The sequence below is a fragment of the Schistocerca nitens genome, chromosome 2 (assembly GCF_023898315.1).
Source record: "Schistocerca nitens isolate TAMUIC-IGC-003100 chromosome 2, iqSchNite1.1, whole genome shotgun sequence".
Taxonomy (NCBI): domain Eukaryota; kingdom Metazoa; phylum Arthropoda; class Insecta; order Orthoptera; family Acrididae; genus Schistocerca; species Schistocerca nitens.
Genome location: NC_064615.1, coordinates 724058078 through 724077684, shown reverse-complemented (window position 1 = coordinate 724077684; position 19607 = coordinate 724058078). Strand labels below are relative to the sequence as shown.

Here is a 19607-nt window from a genome sequence, read left to right as displayed (position 1 = left end):
TAACAAATGGCAGTACTGTTGAATATAGAGGGGGAAGAAATGATCCTGAAGTTACATATTTGAAATGTGTAAAGAATTCACAAATGCTTAAATCTATTAAAATACACACAGTCACTAAAACCAAGCAATGTGAAATAGCTCCACTAATTATAAAACCACTCTTAACATAAATACTAGTTTATTTTTCCCTGTCTCCTTTCCAAACTTAATGTCTTTGCCATTTATAGGCTACATGATATCCCTAAATTCTTACCCGAGCTTAATTTGTCCAAACCTTATTATTTAGTGTGTATTTGACTGATGCTAACAATGTAGCTAGTTCATAAAACACATTTTTCTTAAATGAGATATTCAGAACTTACAATTTATAAAAACTGCATGCACTTGAAGATTTGACTTGCTAATAATTGTTTATTTTTATTTTTTAAATGATTTTATTATTGGCACCATGTGACTCAGTGACTAAAAGGTAAACTGCCAAACTACAAGCCAAAAGTTCTTGGATTCAATCCCTGGTTTGTCCTAGTATTTTTACCTATTACTTATCAACTCTTTCACCTGTGGCGGTGTGTGTTGATGTGAAAAATCACAGTTCAGCATCCACAATATGAAAGACCCCTACATAACTGGCTGGGTAAGTCAGTTCAAAGGCTGGAGAAAGACGAGGAAGACAACGGCATACCACCTCCAAAATTACCATGCTTAGTAAAGCACTGTGGTGTTCGAAACAATATTCAGATTAATGACTACTTTACTGTCTTTTTATGATTGACATATCTTCTTTGAAACCCTAGTTTCCTTCTTTTTAATGAATATATTGTATTTTCTGAAAATTGTACAATTATGAAAATATCTATATTCAAAATTCTTGTTATCGTAAGAAATCTGAAATGTTTGAAACTTGAGAGGTAATCTTTTCAAATAGGAAAAAAAAGCTGGTGTCATTGTCAATCCGCCCTGATTTTTTTGTTCCAAAAAATGTATATTTTTATATATGTTTGATGTTCCTGAAGACTCAAGTTACTCAAGATCACTAGCAATTCTTTTTATTACTATGACCAGTTTTGACAGATGTATGCTGTCATCATCGGATTTTGTAACATTATTAGTTGTACACACTTGTTACAATACTGAAAGTCACATGGTCATTTTGTGTCAGATAAAATGTGGCAGGGAAAACCAGTGTGTCAGAAATAAAAGCACACATAATTAAAACATACATTTTGTGCTGGTATCGCTGTATACACTAATCCAAAGTTGCCTCTCATAAAAGTAGAACCTACTATTATGCCATTTTGAGGGTATATAAGTAATAGTTAAAAAAATTCATACTCTATGAGTTAACTACCTTTGCTTTTTTATGTTAATACTGAAAATGTAATAAATTTGTATTTTACGTTTTATAAAAGCTCTCCTATGTGCATCTTTGAATAGACGTGGTGAATAATGGCATAGACAGTCCGCATAGTGTTTACAGTGAACAGTGTTTATAATAGTGGTCAAGTCTTCACTGAGTGAAGCTAACACTGCAACAAATACAATCACTTGTGCAAAGTTCCAATTGGAGATTCATTGTGCACAGATCATGTACAACAGCCATTCCTACATTTACTGTAGAGTCCACAAAGTCTGTGTAGTTTACTGTTCAGTTTTGTTAAAACTAAAAGTATACTTTTAGTGCATTTCACCCAGCTCCATAAAAGCACAGCTTGCAGCTGCAAAATTCCTTGTGTCACAGTTTGAATAGAAAATGTAACAGTATTATAAATATTACTTCTACTGTACTTCTGTATGTGGCATTTTTGAACAGTAAAACTGACTGATGTATTGGTTAGCTGAAGATAATAAATTACCATGTTACCACGGTTTGAAACTAAGTTAGGTGGCATACCTGGAATGCATTTTGGAGGAGTGGGGTTTAGGTTCTCATCTGGTGACCATCCAGATGTAGTTTTTCTTCGGTCCTGCAGTCCATTTTGAGCATATTTCATGATGGTTTCAGTTAAGAAGGCTAGGGCTAATTTCTTGCCCTATCAGTCCTCACTCAGAACGTGTGCTTGGCTTTTAATGAGGTTATCGTTGAGAGCTCATAAAATCTTAATAGTCAATCCTTTTATCTGTTCAAAGTGCAAACATAACAGATATTTCAGTTGAATAGGGTCAAGTTGTACACGTCTATAGTAAGTGTTATTTTTAGATCAGGAAAGAAATCATTTCTGCAAAGGCTTTTCAGTTAAAGTAAATATTTTTATTTGAACTTGCTGTTTGATCAGTTAGTACAACAGTAGATCTATGTTATGCAGCCACAGTCACTACAGTTGCCTAGGTTTTCTTTTGTTGGTGAATGTCTTGTGAATCTCCTTTTAAACAAGTTTATAATTGTCACCTACTTTCATGCACATAAATAAGCAGAAACTCTCATTGAACACCAAATTTCATGAATGATTTTTAAAACATAAAAATAGTGATTTTAACACATTAATGGAAAGTCCTGGTAGAATCTATCAAAAATAATTCATTCTGAAGCTAGCAAAGATTTAAGTCTTCCTGTTGACGACTCAGTGCTTCTACTATTCAGTAAGTTGTTATCTACATCTACATGGTTACTCTGCAATTCACACTTAAGTGCCTGGCAGAGGGTTCATTGAACCATTTTCGCACTACTTCTCTACCATTCCACTCTCGAATGGCACGTGGGGAAAAAGGAACACCTAAACCTTTCCGTTTGGGCCCTGATTTCTGTTTTGTTACTAATATTTTAAGGCTTATTATCATGAGGGGCATAACTGTCGCTGCTTATGCACATAGCAATGAATTTCATATTTCTTAATTTGTGTGTACGGAAAATATGCCAGATGAGAAAAGTCTTGCATTTAATGTCACATTTAAAAATAGTTAATGTAATTTGTGATATGGTATTTAGTAACTGTGTTTTTTTTATGAAATTCTGATTTGGGGGGATGGTTGCAGGAATGGCTGCAGATGTTGGTGTTCTTCAGAGGCTTCCAAAAGTGACTGGAAATGATAGCTTATGTCGAGAATTGTCTTACACAGCACGTAAACTTTTGTCATCGGAAGCAAAAGAGTTTGGACTTCTCAGCAAAGTTTTTGATGATAAAGAAAGGTATGTTGGATGCTGATGGGTATGTTAGATATGGATTGTTAAAACTTAAATTTATTTCCCACATTATTACATTAGATTTTTTCAGTTCAACAGCAAACTGCTTGCTGTAATTCCCAAAAAGTAAATTATATTTATAACGTATTTAATGTTAACAAAAGAATTTTGGCAAAATCGTAGTGAGACTGTTAGTAGTGGAAATGTGTTCAAATTTCATCTGATTATCTCCATTAGAGTTTTTCACTACAAATAAATGATGGGAAATTTCGTCAGACCAAGTGAAGGGGGAATTGTTCTTAAAGAGAACTGTTCTTAATCTAACTTAGTTAGAACATACTTTTAAGGATCGTACTGCATGAGAGATAAAGTACTAAAAAAGAAAAGAACAGATACCATGTTTTTGAGGTGGCTTGTGCAGTAAAGAACATAATTTAGAAACCATTTTATTAAGCAATAAGCTCATGTTGTTGTTGGTGGTGTTGTATTATTATTAAATACACTTGTTTCCTACAAGTAAAATATCACAAGGTGCAGTAGTAATTCCAGAGGTAGAAGTGCTGTTGGTATTAAAAAATAAAATCAGTGATGCTTATTTCAGTAAACTCTGGTACACTTTTCTTATTTTACCTTACAGTGCTGATCACTATGCGTATTTATGAAGTTGTCCATAGCTGTATTCTCAAAGATTGATAAAGAGTTAGTTAGAAATAACTACATTAGAAAACATTTTAACTGTTCTTGCAGGTATCGTGCCTCCCTTTTCTCCCAATTACGGGCATTTTTAACAGAAAATGAGCAAAGAGAGATTCTTTATGAGACAGAATTAATACATGAGATGGAGAACATCCAAAGAAGATAAGCGCAGTTTATCACTGTTTCATTTAGAAAATGTCCAAGTGTCACTGAGATTCTCTTTACTCTCCAGTGACAGATGTTACAAGAGAGACATTGTGTGTCATGAAGAGGATTATTCTCAAAAATCTGAGAATGCACATTCAAAGCAATATATTACTACACAGTCCAGTCACGTTAATGTGGCCACCAGTCAAAAGGCTAAATAACCTCCTCCTGCAGTGTGAGATGTGCAGGAAGAGTGTCAATGAGTTTGTGGAAGTTACTGACAGGGATGTGGAACCATGCTGACTCCGGTGCACTAGGCTCCTTGATAGAGGATCCCTGGTGCAACAGCCCAATCAAGGTGGTCCCATAGATTCTCAATTGGGTTTAAATCCGGGCAGTTTGATTGTCTTGAAGTATGGTAAACTCACTCTTATGCTCTTTGAATCATGTACACACACTGCGAGCAGTGTACCATGTTGCGTTGTCCTACTGGTAGATGCCATCATGTCAAAGAAAAACAAATTGCTTGTAGGGGTGTATATGGTCCCCACAGAGAGATGCATACTTGTGTTGATCCATTGTGCCTTCCAGAACGATGAGATAACCTGGAGGATAGTATGAAAACATTCCTCGCCCCATAATGCTCCCTCCTCCAGTGTTTGCTTTCAGACATACGCACCAATGGCCATCTTTCTGATGGCGCATACAATGTGATTCATCTAAAAAGGCCACCTGTCGCCACTCAGTGGATGCCCAGTTGTGGTACTGGCATGCGAAGTTCTGCCTTCGCCACCAATGAACAGCAGTTAGCATGAGTACTTGAATCTGGTGCCTGTTCGGAGGCCTGTACGCAGGAACGTTTGTCGAACAGTCGTTGAGGAGAGATAGTTTTGGATACCATCATTTCGCCGTATATGGTATACTTTAACCACTAGGGCATGTAAACAGTTTACAAACACAACCGTTTCAGAACTGCTTCCACTCTTTGCCTGTCAGCCAATGTTCTTCCATTTTAGAGTCAGATAATTCACTCATTTCTGCAGTATGAAATGACTTGCACTGTTTTCTGTACCCCCGCCCCCCTCCAACTGCCCCCGCCCCCCTCCCACTGCCAGTGCTGCCACATGCTGTCCGTGACTCGTTATTGCACATTGATGTCGAAAATAGGCAGAGGTCACTCTCAGATGTGATATCCATAAGTGCAAAGGAATAAATATGACCCTTATGTGGGTTTTGTCACTGTGCCATCATACAGTACGTTAAAATAAGTTAGTGCAACTGTTTGAAATGAAAATACACATTATGTTGTTAGTTTCTTAAAATCAAATGGAACTTTAGTTTACTGTTATACAATCAATCTCATTTAAGGTGCTAACCACACCATGTTTATTTTAGTTTCAAATAGTTACACTACTGCATTTTAATCTATTGTTTCGTGGCACCGCGTTCAGCATACACTTTTTCTTTTTCAAACTTACTCTTCATATTTCCTTGTAACAGTGTTTCTTTTTCCTGTTCTTGTTATTTTATCAACCATTTTCTCCTTATCTTCACAGTACTGCTTTTATCTGACATGAGCTATACATGCCAATTGAAGTTCCCAAGTAATAATTACAAAGTGAGCCTTCCTCTCACGTAAATTAACCACAGCATCTCTTACAGTCAATTGAGAATCCAATGTTCTTTCACACATATTTGTGGTGCTTTCATTCAAGATGTTCCCTAAAAAAGTGAATCCCCTTACTACACCCTCACTGCCAAGTGAAACTGCAAGTGCATTATTCACAATTTTTGTGACAGTAGGGTATATGTCTTTGCAAAAAAAAAAAAAAAAAAAAAAAAAAAAAAAAAAAAAAATACTCCAGTAAACGTTCACTGGGTTCTTGTCACTACCTGATCTTCCTTGTGATATCAATAGTTTCTCTTTCTTCTACTGCCAGTAATTTCCATTCATCAACTAGCACATACTCACTGTACATAGTTGGAAGAATGTCACTGTTTTTGTATGATTCTTCTCATTGCAAGATGCAAACATCAAAGATAATACACACAGGTTTATCCAAAGAAGACTTGACCAAACTGTGTATACAAGCAGATACAAAGTGCTTTCTAGCCTGCAGGGAGTTATGGCATCTTTCTTGTACGCTTAGTTTCACCTTCTCTAATTTCAAGTATTATGTTTCTTTTAATGGCAAGTACTACTTACCCAAAATGCCCCAGACTCAGTGGAGCAGCAATAAAACAAAATTAATTTGAGAATGTTCTGCTGAGTTGTGGGAGTTCATTACAGATTAGTTGCATTAAAAGAGCTCTCTTCTGAAAGAAACCAGTGGATCATGAACATGTGTTAGCCTTGGCACACGCGAAGATAATTTGTGCTTTGGTAGTTTTGTCTTTTAATAGTTTAACAATATTCTTGTATTGCAAATAACTCTGCTTGTTTTTGTGCTATGGCATGAACTGAAGAAGGTATTTTTCTGCAGCTGACCAACAGTCTTAGTCTCTCTCCAGCTAGTCCTAATGTCACACATATAGAGGAAACATGTTTCATAAAACAATGACCTGGGAGTTTCATGTCTGATTGTATTTTTCAAAATTTTCCCAATGAGATGTTTGGCCATCAAAAAAATTAAAGAGAAACATTATATCTGAAGCATTTTCACCAAAGTGTTATCTTTTTTGGAATGCATTATATGTATGTTATATGTTCCAACATCAGTTTGCTGTTTTCTTCCTACCAGGCTCAGGGAGGCATTCATAATATGATAAACAGTTTTGTTAACATTGGGTCCATCACCAACAGCTTTGAATGAGAAAGCTGTGCATTATGCAAGGATTAATTTAACTCAGAGTAAATATCACTAACAGTGGCTTTGGCAGTGAAGAAAGTCTGTGATGTTTGACATAATCATTTGTTTGGAATCAGACCAGTATATACCTACAGTTTGAAGCCCTTTATTTGAAGCCGCCCTTGCATTATCCTCAAAACTCCTCCAATATCATTCATCAACTGCTGCTTAAAATATGCACTAAAGCATTATGTATTAAATATGTTGCCTTTGTTCTTGAACTGATGAACTCAGAAGGACCGCTTCCAGGAAACACTGCCTCAAAGGTTTCTTTGACATGTGCACAAGCTAGGTGAACAGCAGAGTTCCCTCCAATCATTTTCAGACACCAGAATGAATTTATCCCTGAAGCAGCTTGTCTAGCAGAATTAAGATGAATCGAAAGTGTCGCTCCCAGAGATGAAATTACACCATCAGTGCTACAACCATGACGCACTGAAGACAAATGCAATTGCGAAAAACTCTGTTTCCCTTTACACTGTTCTCTGTGCTTCTGAGTAGAAGCATACTGCTGAGCAGCACTAAAGTCAATAGTAATTTTTGTCAACTTCAAAAAGGAAAAAATAACTCCGTAGTGTGCGAAGGATTACGGATAAGTAGTAGTCTTGTGTAGAAATTACTTATTACTTCTTCAAGGAAATATATAGTTGCTACATAAGTGGATTTTTCTTAAGAAGCCATTTTAGTTCTAAACAATTGTGTTGTGTTGTCTTTGTTCAGAATGTTTGTGATTGAGCTCTAGATCAGCTTTTCTGTTATGTTGGAGGAGATGGATAGAACAGAGACTGTCTTTAAATTTTGTACTGTTTATCACCTTTCTCAGAAGCTGTGACTATTAAGCTGCACTCAGTCTTTCAGGAAAGTTTGCTGTTTAAAATACCTTATTAAATGCAGCAGAAAAAGGTCTCATGAATACATTTTACTCAGTCAACTGAGGAGAAATAATCACTGAAACGATTTGTAATTTCACAGTGATCATGTTTTAAGTTCTCATCCAGTGAATGTTGAAGTAACTGTAGTATTTGTTTCTTACATTTTTAAAGCTATTTGTTATAGCTAGGTGGTATATGCACTTTGGCGAATGGTGATGTCTAATTGCTTCTAATTTTAGTTATCAACCTTTATAGTATTCACAATAATCATTGAAAAAAGCTTTATTTATGTTTTTTTACTATATTTTGCATTGTTATTAGAATTATTGTAATTCATCTAGCACCTATCATTATTGATCTAGCTACTTTTACTTGTATATTTTGCAACAAAAGCTTTCTTGGCCACTGAGCAAGTGACACTGAAACATTAACAGCACCGGAAATCAGAGGCAAAACAATCATATGTAGAACGTGTTGCTAAACACACATTCTTGAGGCCACTGACATTATCATTATAGTTTAGTCTTTTACATACATACTATTTCCATTTTTGTTTCCTTGGGGATCCAAATGAAGGCAAGCTGGATAGTAATCAGAAATGCCAAGCTCAAGGGTAGAGTCACCACAGAAAAAATTGGTAAGTTGTTGTAATGTCATCTGTTTCCATGGTTGATTCATCAGTTGACCAAATTCACTTATTACCAGATCTTACTTTTTTCTAGTACATAATTTGTCAGCACATAGACATTTATTTCTCCAGTAATTCAATGTTTGCTACAGTATTTCTTGCCTATGGAAAGTAGCATTTCTGTAACTTCAGTTAGGAAGCTTTCAAAATTGCTCCAGTCAGTTTGTTCAAATCAGTAGTTACTAAACATTCATTTTTTTCCATTTTAAATTTGTTTGCCACTACCTGGTTTGTTTTTTTAGACTGAAAGCAGTATAGAATGTCATGGACACATTTTCAAATACTAAACCATGTCATCGTGTTTCCAGTGTTCAGGTATGACTACTACATCTGGTTTAAATACATAACACTATGCTTATTATTTAAGTTTGTTGAATTACATTGGGGGATTCTACGCTACCATTATGTCACAGTTATTGAGAGATAAACATCAAATGCTTTTAAGGTGATAATTAATTTTCAATGTTTCATTATTTATGGCACACAGCTGTACCAGATTGTATCTATGTGGATTATTTACAATAATTATTTTCTTGTGAGCTAATTCACCAGAAGTATTTATCAGTCTACTGATAGTGTGCTTGAATCCTGGAAACAATGCATGAATTTCCTATTATGGCCAGTCAGTCATTTGAAGGCAAGGTTTACATTATATTGCACTTAAGGCTTCATAATTGTAGTAACTCAGTTTTGTGAAATTGTCCTAACATATTTTCCAAACTTAATATTGTCTTGATTGATATAGTGGAATATTCATTATTTCTTAAATAAGGTGATTTTATATTCGCCCTTGCCTGATAAGGGTGCAATGTACAATGTTTCACCTAGCCCACAATTATCCTTTTTATGGATTGTGGCCAAATGACAGCTGATAATCACTGGGGCCTGGTTAATGTTTAAAGGTAGAACTCATTCTTGTATAAGTAAACTTGAAACAAATCCACATATTTGTATTATTATTAGTAATTTATTCACCCAACCATTATTTTACAATTATAAAAATTTGTCATCTTATACAAGGAAAATATAAGAAACATCTTTAGTGACAAGAGTACAGGGCAGGTGGTCAGCTCTGGGCTTATTGAAGGAACCATCCCAGCATTTACCTGAAATATTTAAGCAAACTAAATCAAGACGGCTGCACAGGCCATGAGACTGTCCTCCCAAATCTGAGGCAGCATCTTAACAAATGCACTACCTCATTTGCTTATACCAACATACATTTCTTGTATGTTTGTACATACTTGGAACAAGTTTGCTTTATCTTGATTGTGAATATTAAAGGGTACATTCCCTCAACAAAATCACAGTAAAATAATTTGCATTTTGTAAGATAAGAAGATCATTATTGAATATGGCACTATTGTTTCAGTATGATGAAAGAGGCATTTTCTGTGGCTGCCTCTATAGCTTCGCACAGTCCTGTTGCTGTCCAAGGTACTAAGAAAAATTTGGTATTTTCAAGAGATCACACAGTACAGGAAGGGCTGGACAATATTGTAAGTACAGGCAGTCTGGTGATTTTTCAATGTCATAATGCCTTTCTCTGCTCTGCTCTGGATTATTGATGATAAATTCCATTATTGAATATACATACTGAAAAGCTTTCATCAATATGTGCACAAAAAAGTTGTAGCATTTTTTACCCCATTCACTGACTCATGTTTTTCCCTGAAGTTATGGGATAGTACCTCTTCAGAGTAAGATTTAAAAAAGATTTAGGATGCAAGTTAAAAATAAATTCAAGGCTAGAAAGAAGCACTGATCAGGTGGAAGTCAAAAATGTAGATTGAGAATTTATGTACAAATAGATAAACCAGATTAAATTAAGTAAAAAATTCTCCCTCTTGGAAAGCTAAGGTTACACAGTAATAGACAAAAGTGTAAATTACTTAACAAAGACAGGTGTGCAAACATCAGAAAGTACTGCAGGTACAAAGTCAACCAAAACAAATAAAATCTCAAATGGAACAATGCAAATGCAACTGTTAAAGAGAAGGCAAGGGATTCTAGCAAGTGATTATAGAAGATGATGGAATATACAAAATGAAACATAACTATTGGGAAATGTCTCAGACAACATGAGAAATATAATGAATATCAGTATGAGAAGCATTTGAAAACAGTAACAGTGAGAAGAAAACAAAACAATTGATGTTGATTATTAGTCAACCACAATATTATTGTTCCTGTTAGAGAGGCCCCTTCACTTGGCTTACCATAAGTTTTTATTGTGGTATTTCATGAGAACACACTGAATATTTCATGAGAACACACTGAACCACTTGATAGTACATGTACAACTATCTTGAAATCACCCACAGTGCACAACTATCTTGAAATCACTCACAGTGCAATGTGTTTTCCTTAGTCAACGTTGTACTCATTTATGTAATGTCACTGTGTGTCTAAAATATTGTGGTTGGATAGTAGACACCATATTACATCAGTTAAAATGAAGGTTAGCACTGTTATTAGAAGAAAAGAGGGGAAATTATCCAAGGATGCCACGATCCTCTAAAGCATTTGAACATGTCAAACGAAGAATCAAAGACCGACAGGTATTGTAGTATATGCCATGTTAGGCCCTGTCTAATCTCTGGAGGTTGTGTGTCAACTGAAGAGGTGCTGAGCTGTTTATCACCAAGCCTCCTGCAGCATCGGGGGGTGCAAGCTGTGCCAATACAATGCACACAGTTTGCGGTAAGCAGCACTGCAGTTGCTGGTCCTACTTGTGTCTGTGTGGTCACATGTCCACGTGAGCATCTCATCTGTTTTCCTCCACTGATGGGTACTTGAGTCACTGTTCTTGATGGCCAGTTCAGGTCTGGGCACCAGGTCAACCACCAGTTGCCCTCAAGACTACAATTTGGACCACAGTGCCTCCCATCGCTGCTAACCATCTTGCACTTCACCAGTCACAGCTGCTCTGGAAGGTCCTACTTTGCCTTCATGTGGATCACAGCCACTGGACTTTCTTCAGCCACTCGACTTTCTTCAGCCACTGGACTTTCTTCAGCCACTCTGAAAGGCCCAGTTTCACTCACAAGTTCATGGCCTCATGGGACAGTGTTGCTACAAATCAATGGCTCCTCTCTGCTGAACTGCTACTGATGATCATGGACTTTATCATAGAGGTCACTTGTTACATACTGTCATAGGACATTCAGTTGTATTTATTTGGGGAACTTTGCCCTTTAAAGCCATACTGAATTTAATTCATCATTAATAAACAATCTTTGTCCCTGTAACATGTGCAGATCAATCACTATCTTGGTACACCAGTCGGTCAAAAATTAATCAAGTGGCAATTATGATTACGGTTTCATTGCTCTTCCCTCGTTCACCATACACTTCAACTGGTGACCACAAAACAGGTTTCATGATACCTGTGACATTTATAGTTTGTGTGAATTCTCAGTACACCACTTACTTATAGTTTGCTGGCTGCGGTGCCAGCTTCTGGTCTCATCTGTAACCCAGCTGCCTCCCCTCTGCTATGCTGAGCTCGATGCTGCCATGCCACGTTGCATTTTGCATGGATGATGCAGCCATGGCCAGCCCATGTTCTGTGAGTTGAGATGCTATCAGGTGTTTGTGTTTCTTGATGTGTCTTCATTAATCTTTGCTGGAACAAGGCTTTGTTCTTTCTCACTTGTTTGATTTTGCTAGTATGTTAGTTCATCTTGATGGGGCAGCATTTTTTTGTTCTTCTGTTAAGTCTCTGTATTTGATTCCTATTTCAGCGCAAGAGTATCCAACCATCTACCGCCGGACCAGGAATGTTGATGCCTTACTATAGTGGACTGTTCAGTTCCTGGATTCAGTACCTGTTTTCAGTTGTACCGTTGTTTTGATTCCGTTTTTTTTTTTTTCCCCCTGCTCGGTATATGTACATGTTTCTCAGCAGAAGTTTTCTCTTCTGCATCGTTTGATCAGTCCATTCATGTGTTGTTCTAATGGACATTCTCTTACTTACTGTTGTAAATTTATGAATTTCTCATTTTTCTGTGTTCAGTCAGATTCTAATTCACTTGCAGTGCATTCTCAATGGGAGCTATCATTGCTGGCAGCCCTCCAGTTCTGGGGTCAGGCAGTTCCTTGTTGCCTTCAGGCCTTTTATTCAGGGGCAGATAAATTCAGGAAATGCTGCAAAGCATCATTTGGCTCTGTTAGGCTCTCCAGTTTTTCCACAGAGTTTGGACAGGGCATCCTGGAGTTATGCTGTGGCAAGCTGGGTCTCCTGCCATCAAGTGTGATTATGATGTTTTCATGCCATACAACACTCTGTTCTTATTCCCAGAATTCCACAGACAATGACCCCACTCATTGTTGGCCCATTCGGTGTTAGTCCAATCATCATTGGCCAACCTTGTCTGCTTTTTCATCCCTGCAGGGGACTCTCATCCCTTGTGTGGGTACGTGCTTGGCCGGAATCCCAGCCCTTGAAGCACTACTTCCCGTTCTGTACTTGCAAGACGGTGCTTCTACTATTTTTTTTCCACTCTGTCTTCCCACTGTATGGTGGTCTTGGTGCCAATTGTGCAGATACTGAACCTATGTTTGTGGATGTGGTTCCATCCTCATTTGGTGACTGGCAGTGATCCTGCATTGTGAACAGTCCTCCTAGCCCTGTCACACCTAACCTGGCGACCAGTCACATGGTCATTCATTGTAATTGTAATGGGTGCTACTGTTCTGCCGTCTTCTGCAGTTTACATTGCTTTACAAGTAATCAGTGTCTATTGTATGTTCTGTTGGAACTGTGCTGGTCCAAAGAGGGCATCTGGAAGGGTCTGTACTATGGTTCATAAAGATGTAGTCAGTGAATGATTCCTCTTTTTGCCTCGTTGGAGGCAGTGGTGAAGGGGGGTGTAAATGACCTAAGCGATTACCATTTGCTGTTTTCATCTACCTCCAGGCAGGCCACTTACATTGAATTGACCACATTAATTCAGCAATCCCCCCCACCCTTTTTCTCATGATTGGGACTTCAACACACACCACCCCCATGTGGGGGAATACCATTTCTTCTGACAGCAATCTTCCAATTGGCCAGCTTCTTACAGACCTTGATCTGTTCCTCCTAAGTTCAGGTTCTTCTATCCCAGTCAGTGCTGCCCATCACATCTTTTCAGCTATTGATTTAATTATGTCTTCCCTTAATCTTGTCACTTCACTACATTGGTCACTACGTGATGACCCTTGTAGCAGTTACCACTTTCTCGTAATCTTGATGTTTCCGTTCCATTGCTGGACCAACTGACTACCATGTTGTGCACTTCACAGAGTAAACTGGTCTTTGTATGCCTCTGCTGTTACATTTGCCAACTCTGTTGGATTGTATTGATGAGGTTGTGCAAGGCATCTCAGATGCGGTCATCCACACTGCTGTAACTGCTATTCTCATTTTTAATGTCTCCCTCCTCCTCCTACTCCTCCTCCTCCCGCCCCTCCTCACACACCCACTCACCCACCCACCCACCACAATGGTTGGTTGGTGCCATGGAGATTTCATTAGCTATTGTGAATTCCCGATGAGCCCTGCTGTGATTCAAACAACATCCTCCGCCAATAAATCATAGTACTTGTAAGCGACTTCGTGCTAAGGCTCGCTGTCTAGTCAAACACAATAAGAAGGAATGCTGGGAGTGCTGTGTCTCCTCCCAGGGGATGTATGCCCCCTTCATCTCAGCTGTGGGCCAAGCTCTGTGGTCTTATGGGCCACCAACGATCAACATTTGTTCTGGTTCTTGTGCCACAGGGTGGCCTTTGTGCCAGCTCATTGGTTTTTGTGGAACATCTTGTGACCCACTAGCAGTGGCATAGTTTTTCTATCTGGCCTTCTTTCTACTGCAGAAAGCCCTTACCTCATCCCGTGACACAAGCCCCAGCATCCAACACCTGGATATTCCCCAAAAGTACTACCTCCTCAGGCTCTTCAGTTACCATTGGCTCAAAGATGCCTTCTCCTTGTAGTGATGAGATAGCGTAATTGTCCCAATCTTTAATGCAGGCAAGAACCAAATGTCTCTCAACAGTTACTGGCTGATTAGCCTGACCAATGTACTCTGTAAGCCCCTCGGAAGAATAGTTGCCCGCAGATTATGCTGGGTTCTCGAATATTGGGGTCTAGTGTCCTCCTATCAGTGTGGTTTCCAGGAGAGACAATCCACAACCAAGCATATGCTTAGGTAGGAAACAGCAATTCAACAGGCTTTTTCTAAATGCTGACACCTTCTCTCTGTCTTCTTTGATCTGCAAAGGTGTAAGATATTGTTTGGTGTCATCACATTTTATTCACCCTCCATGAATAGAGCTTTTGATGCTTCCTACCAATTGTTATTCATTAGTTTTTATCCCACTGGTTGTTCCAAGATGGAGCCAGCACTTCGAGTTCCTCATGGGTCCAGAGAACGGCATTCCAAAGGGCTCTGTATTGTGTTATTGTCTTCCTCATGCAATCAATAGGCTAGTGACCTCTGTTGGGCTGCTGGTCACCCCTGCGTTGCATGTCATTTATTTTTGCATTTGGTACAGCTCCCACTCGATAGCCTGTGCTGAATGCCAGCTCCAAAATGCCATCTGGCACACCCCTCATGAGCTCTTTCCCATGGTTTCAGGTCTCCCCCCCCCCCCCAACCACCCCCCTACAAAAATACAGGTCATTTCTGCCATTGTAACATGGTCCATCCTAGTCTGGAACTCTTCTTAGGTACCCAACCCCTGAACATTGTAGTGCAGTCACTTTTCTTGGACCTCCTTTTTGATAAAAAGCTGACTTGGCTGCTCATATTCATCATGTGGAGACTAGATGCATGCATAAGCTCAACACTCTGCTTCCTTACCTGAATATCTCGAGGTGCAGATTGTGCTACTCTTTATCTCCATTGACTGGGCCGTGGTTTTGTCCTGATTGAACTATGGTTGCCAAGTTTATAGCATGGCAGCTCCTCCAGCTTTGAAACTGTTAGACCCAGTCCATTTGGCAATTCCCTGATTATCTGATGTCACATTCTCTTCACATACGGGGGGTGTTATCTTCCCGATTCCCTGCCCTCGAATGGGCTTACCAGTTGGAATGCAACTTGCTTCCTTCTGCCAAGTCCTCCATCTCCTCTGCCTGGACTGTGCTCCCTGTGTTTTTTGTGTACTCGCTCTTGGATGGTGTCCAGACCTTGGATTTGGACCGATCTCTTCCAAGGTCCTAAAGTCTTAGGTGCCCCTATGACCTTTCGGAGTCTGTTACATCCTGTTCTCCAAGAGTTCCAGTATGCTACCATGTTTTACACCAATGGCTCTAAAACTGTGTGTCAGACAGGATATGTTCATACATCTCCTGCCAGTATGGAATGCCATTTGCTGCAGGGAATGTGAGGTGTGTGTATGGCAGAACTGTCAATTGTTAGTAGAGCCCTCCATTTTATTAATGGGCCTCCATTGATGGTGTTTTAATATGTTCTGTTTCAATGACAAGTCTCCAGGCTACTGACAGATCTATTCTTGCCACCCTTTGGTCTCCCACTATTCATGGCCTTGTTGACCTTCATCAAGCTACTTGTTCAGTCTTCTTTCTCTGGGTCCCAAGTCATGTGGGTATCCTGGGGAATGAAATGGCCAACCATTTGGCTCCTTGTTCACTTTGCCACCCCCAGGTGCGGAGTTTTGGGTGCACATGAGTGTGGTTGCATGTGTGATCTCTGCTCACTCAGAAATGGAACAACATCTAGTGGGCTACTTTTCCATCTAATAATTCCGCACTATCAAGGAGACTACTACAGCATGGTGCTCTTTCTTTCGCTTCTCCTGAAAGGAATCCACAGTCTTGTGTTGTCTCTGCATCAGTCACTCCAGGTTAACCCATAGTTTTCTTTTTTTGTGTCACAAGCCACCTTCGTGTGGTTGTTGAGCCTTACAGACAGTAAAATAAAAAAATAAACAGTAGCTTATATATGTTGGTGGAATGGCCCCCTTTTTTTGGCCCTCCATCCCAAGTATAGATTTCGGACTCGTTGCCTCCAATATTGGCACACAGTTCAAGGATGGTTGAATTGGTTCTCTGTTATCTCTGTGGAAGTGATTTTTTCCCTCAGTTATAACGTTCTAATCTACCCCCAAAGCAGGGCCAAGGTCGTTGGGAATGGGGCATCTCCTGCTTTATGTCCTTTCTGCCACACCCAGTTGTTTATTCTGGGTGTCACAATTTGTTGAACAGTGGGCACTCCTGACTGTAATGGATCAAGGGTGCAACAGCTGTTGGTATCGCATGCAGAGCTCCAGGGACACCCACCACTGTCTTCTCTATTTCCTTCATCTTACTCTTATTATTGACTGTACAACAGATGTCCATTACATTTTTAGCCTTCTCTTTTTTACTTTTATGAATCTCCCAACTAGATCAGAACATGTTCTTGGTGGATGTGTCTATTTCCAGAAGCACCACTCATGAATCAAGGGACTAATGACCTTGTTGTTTGGTGATTACCACCCCCCCCCCCACCCACCCCCACCGAAAGAAAAAAAAATGCCAATCAACCAACTGCTCTTTCACCATCTGTCATGGCCATCCATCCAGTTGTTGCTGGCCCTACTGCAACTAGTCCTCTGGACACCATCCCTGGCTGTTGCGGTGTTCTGTGCAGCCTCCTCCTGTCATCACCAGCCCTCAGGATCCCTTGCCCTGCCTTCATTGCCACTGCTGCCATTGTTGTGGCCACCACTGCAGCTGACCATGTAGCATTCTCTGCAGTCATTGCTGGCCCTTTCGACACCATTTTTGGTGTCACCTCCTCTGCAGCCATGCTTTTGTCCAGCCAGCCATCCCTGCTGTCAATGCTGATGCTGTTGTGTGCTCTTCTGAGCCTGGATTGCACTTTGTTGGACACTTTGCCACCAGCGCTACCTTCCTCACTGCCTACAGTGACCAGTTGTTGTCTCCTACACAGATGCAGTGCACTTCTTTCATCAGGTCAAATTTTTGGTTCATTGACTGATTGCCCTGATGTTTTGTTCCAATCTTCTCTGGTGGCTGCTAAGTGCCTCCTCCTGTTGGTGCTGCGATTCTCTGAGATGGTTGCACTATCACCCGTAAGGGGGTAGGAATGTAATACCTGCTGGGCGGGGCCCCTGCACATTCAGCTACCACGCTTGTGGAGATGCTTAGTAGGCCAGGCAGTCACATGAAACTGAACCTGTATTCCTCCACTGATGGGTGCTTAGGCTGCTGCTTGGCTCCTTGATGGCCATTTCAGCTCTAGGCTGACCAACGACTGCCATAACCAAGGCTTTGGACTGCAATGCCTGCCGCTGTTCGTGTCTGGCAGACAGAGCCGTCTTGAACCTTTGCCATGATCTTAGCCGTTGGGCACCCTTTCACCTGGATCGCAGCCATTAAGACTGCTGTCAGCCACTCCGGAAGGCTCTGCTTCATCGGACCACCTCTTCAGTCGCCCATGAGCTCATTGGGACCGTGTCGCTATTTATTCATGGCATCTCCCTGATCATCACTACTGCTGACTGTCATGGATTTCATCACAGTAGCCACTTGCTACGCATTGTCATACAAGAAAATTCGGTTCCACTCATCTGTGGATCTTCGTCGTGTAAAACTGTACCTCAGACATTACTAAAAATAACAAGATGCTGGAAATAATGCCATATGAGACATAGTGTTGCTCAGTAAGTAAACAAGAGATGCGTTACAGGGGTTATTAGAAGATACAAGAGGAAAAGGAAATAGACTGTGGAACAGGTAAGTGGGAAATGTAATTTAGACTGCAGACAAAATGAAATGGAGATGGGCAGGTAATGTTGTCAGGTGATATGTGAGCCAAAGGGGTTCTTTGCTGGATTTCAAGGTATAAGAAAGACAGAGGTTATTACGTAATGGAATGTAGGTAGATGATATCAGAAAATGTGTAGGAGCAAAATGCATATTGATAGTTAAAGAGGATGTCTTAAAATTTAAAGATGATGATGCACAATAGGCAATCAATTTTGTCCCCTGGTTATAACTACGTAATCGATTATGGGATTCCCGAGTTTAACTTTAGTTGATAGTGGTTTCTGTACTGGGGACTTTGCTATCACTATAAACTCCAGAATCTTAAATCATATTTTAGTTGATTGATGTGTTGCACTCCTTATACAGACACAAGAAATATGTTGGAGTAAAGGAAACCACACTCACCCAGTAGGAGAGGTAATAAGTTGGTCATAGACAGGCTAGTTTTTGGAGGAAATCCTTTACAGACTTGCACGTTCTCTCTCTCTCTCTCTCTCTCTCTCTCTCTCTCTCTCTCTCTCTCTCACACACACACATTGTGCTTATGCCAGCTGGACACCCAGTCCTGATAATGGTACACAGGTGTGCATTTCTATGTGTATTTGTATTCTAGAGCACATCAAAGGATTTCTTCCAAAAGCTAGCAGAGTTTTCATTCTCTTTTGTGTGTGCCTGTCAATGATTCAACACTTCTGCTATTCAGTGAGTGGTCTCCTTTACCCATAAATATTTACATTCTGTGCCATAACTTTCCCACGCATTTGTACAGACACAGACGTATTAAAAAAAAAACTTCCTGTTGCAGCATGACTGGAACATGGTAATGCTTCAGAGTGAAGATTTCATGAATGCAGCAGCAGCTGCAGCAACGAAGAGTGGTGCCCCAGAATTTTCGAAGCTATAAATTATATAAATTTGTAACTGTCTTCGTAATTTAAAGAATGTTTTTATAATTACTTTTGTACATATTTTTGCATAATACAATGTATTTTGAAATCATTGCTAATTTAATTTCCTCTTTTCGACAGATATACTTCCTTTCTTCCTTTTTGAAGTGTTGCAAAGATGTACCATATTTCGCGTGCTCACATACACTCATGCGCCCCCCCCCCCCCCCCCCGCTCTCTCTCTCTCTCTCTCTCTCTCTCTCTCTCTCTCTCTCTCTCTGTGTGTGTGTGTGTGTGTGTGTGTGTGTGTGTGTGTGTGTGTGTGTGTGTGTGTGGGTGTGTGTGGGTGGGGGGGGGGTCATGCCTTGGCATAAATGTGCACTTTTTCAACATTCTCCGTTAAGCTGCACACACTTGTGCCATCAATTTGGCAAATTCTGTTGAGTCTCGCACTCACCAAAGGTCACCTTCTCACAGTTTCTGGATGTCTGTGAAATTAAGTCTGTACAGAGATTTCTTGATAGCCCCAAACAGGTGGTAGCCAGAAGAAGCCAATTCAGGAGAAT

At 39.8% G+C, this 19607-nt stretch overlaps 1 protein-coding gene across 8 annotated transcripts in view; it reads left to right on the top strand.

Moving 5' to 3' along the window:
* LOC126236910 (delta(3,5)-Delta(2,4)-dienoyl-CoA isomerase, mitochondrial) overlaps positions 1-19153 on the top strand; it is a 73969-nt gene extending 54816 nt beyond the window's left edge. For all 8 annotated transcript variants that reach the window (XM_049946563.1, XM_049946558.1, XM_049946559.1 and 5 more), the window contains exons 6-8: positions 2971-3124; positions 9743-9869; positions 18960-19153. In XM_049946563.1, coding sequence (XP_049802520.1) covers positions 2971-3124; positions 9743-9869; positions 18960-19058 — 380 coding nt within the window. In that variant the 3' untranslated portion in view covers positions 19059-19153. The remainder of the gene's footprint in view (positions 1-2970; positions 3125-9742; positions 9870-18959) is intronic.
* Positions 19154-19607: the final 454 nt, after the last annotated feature.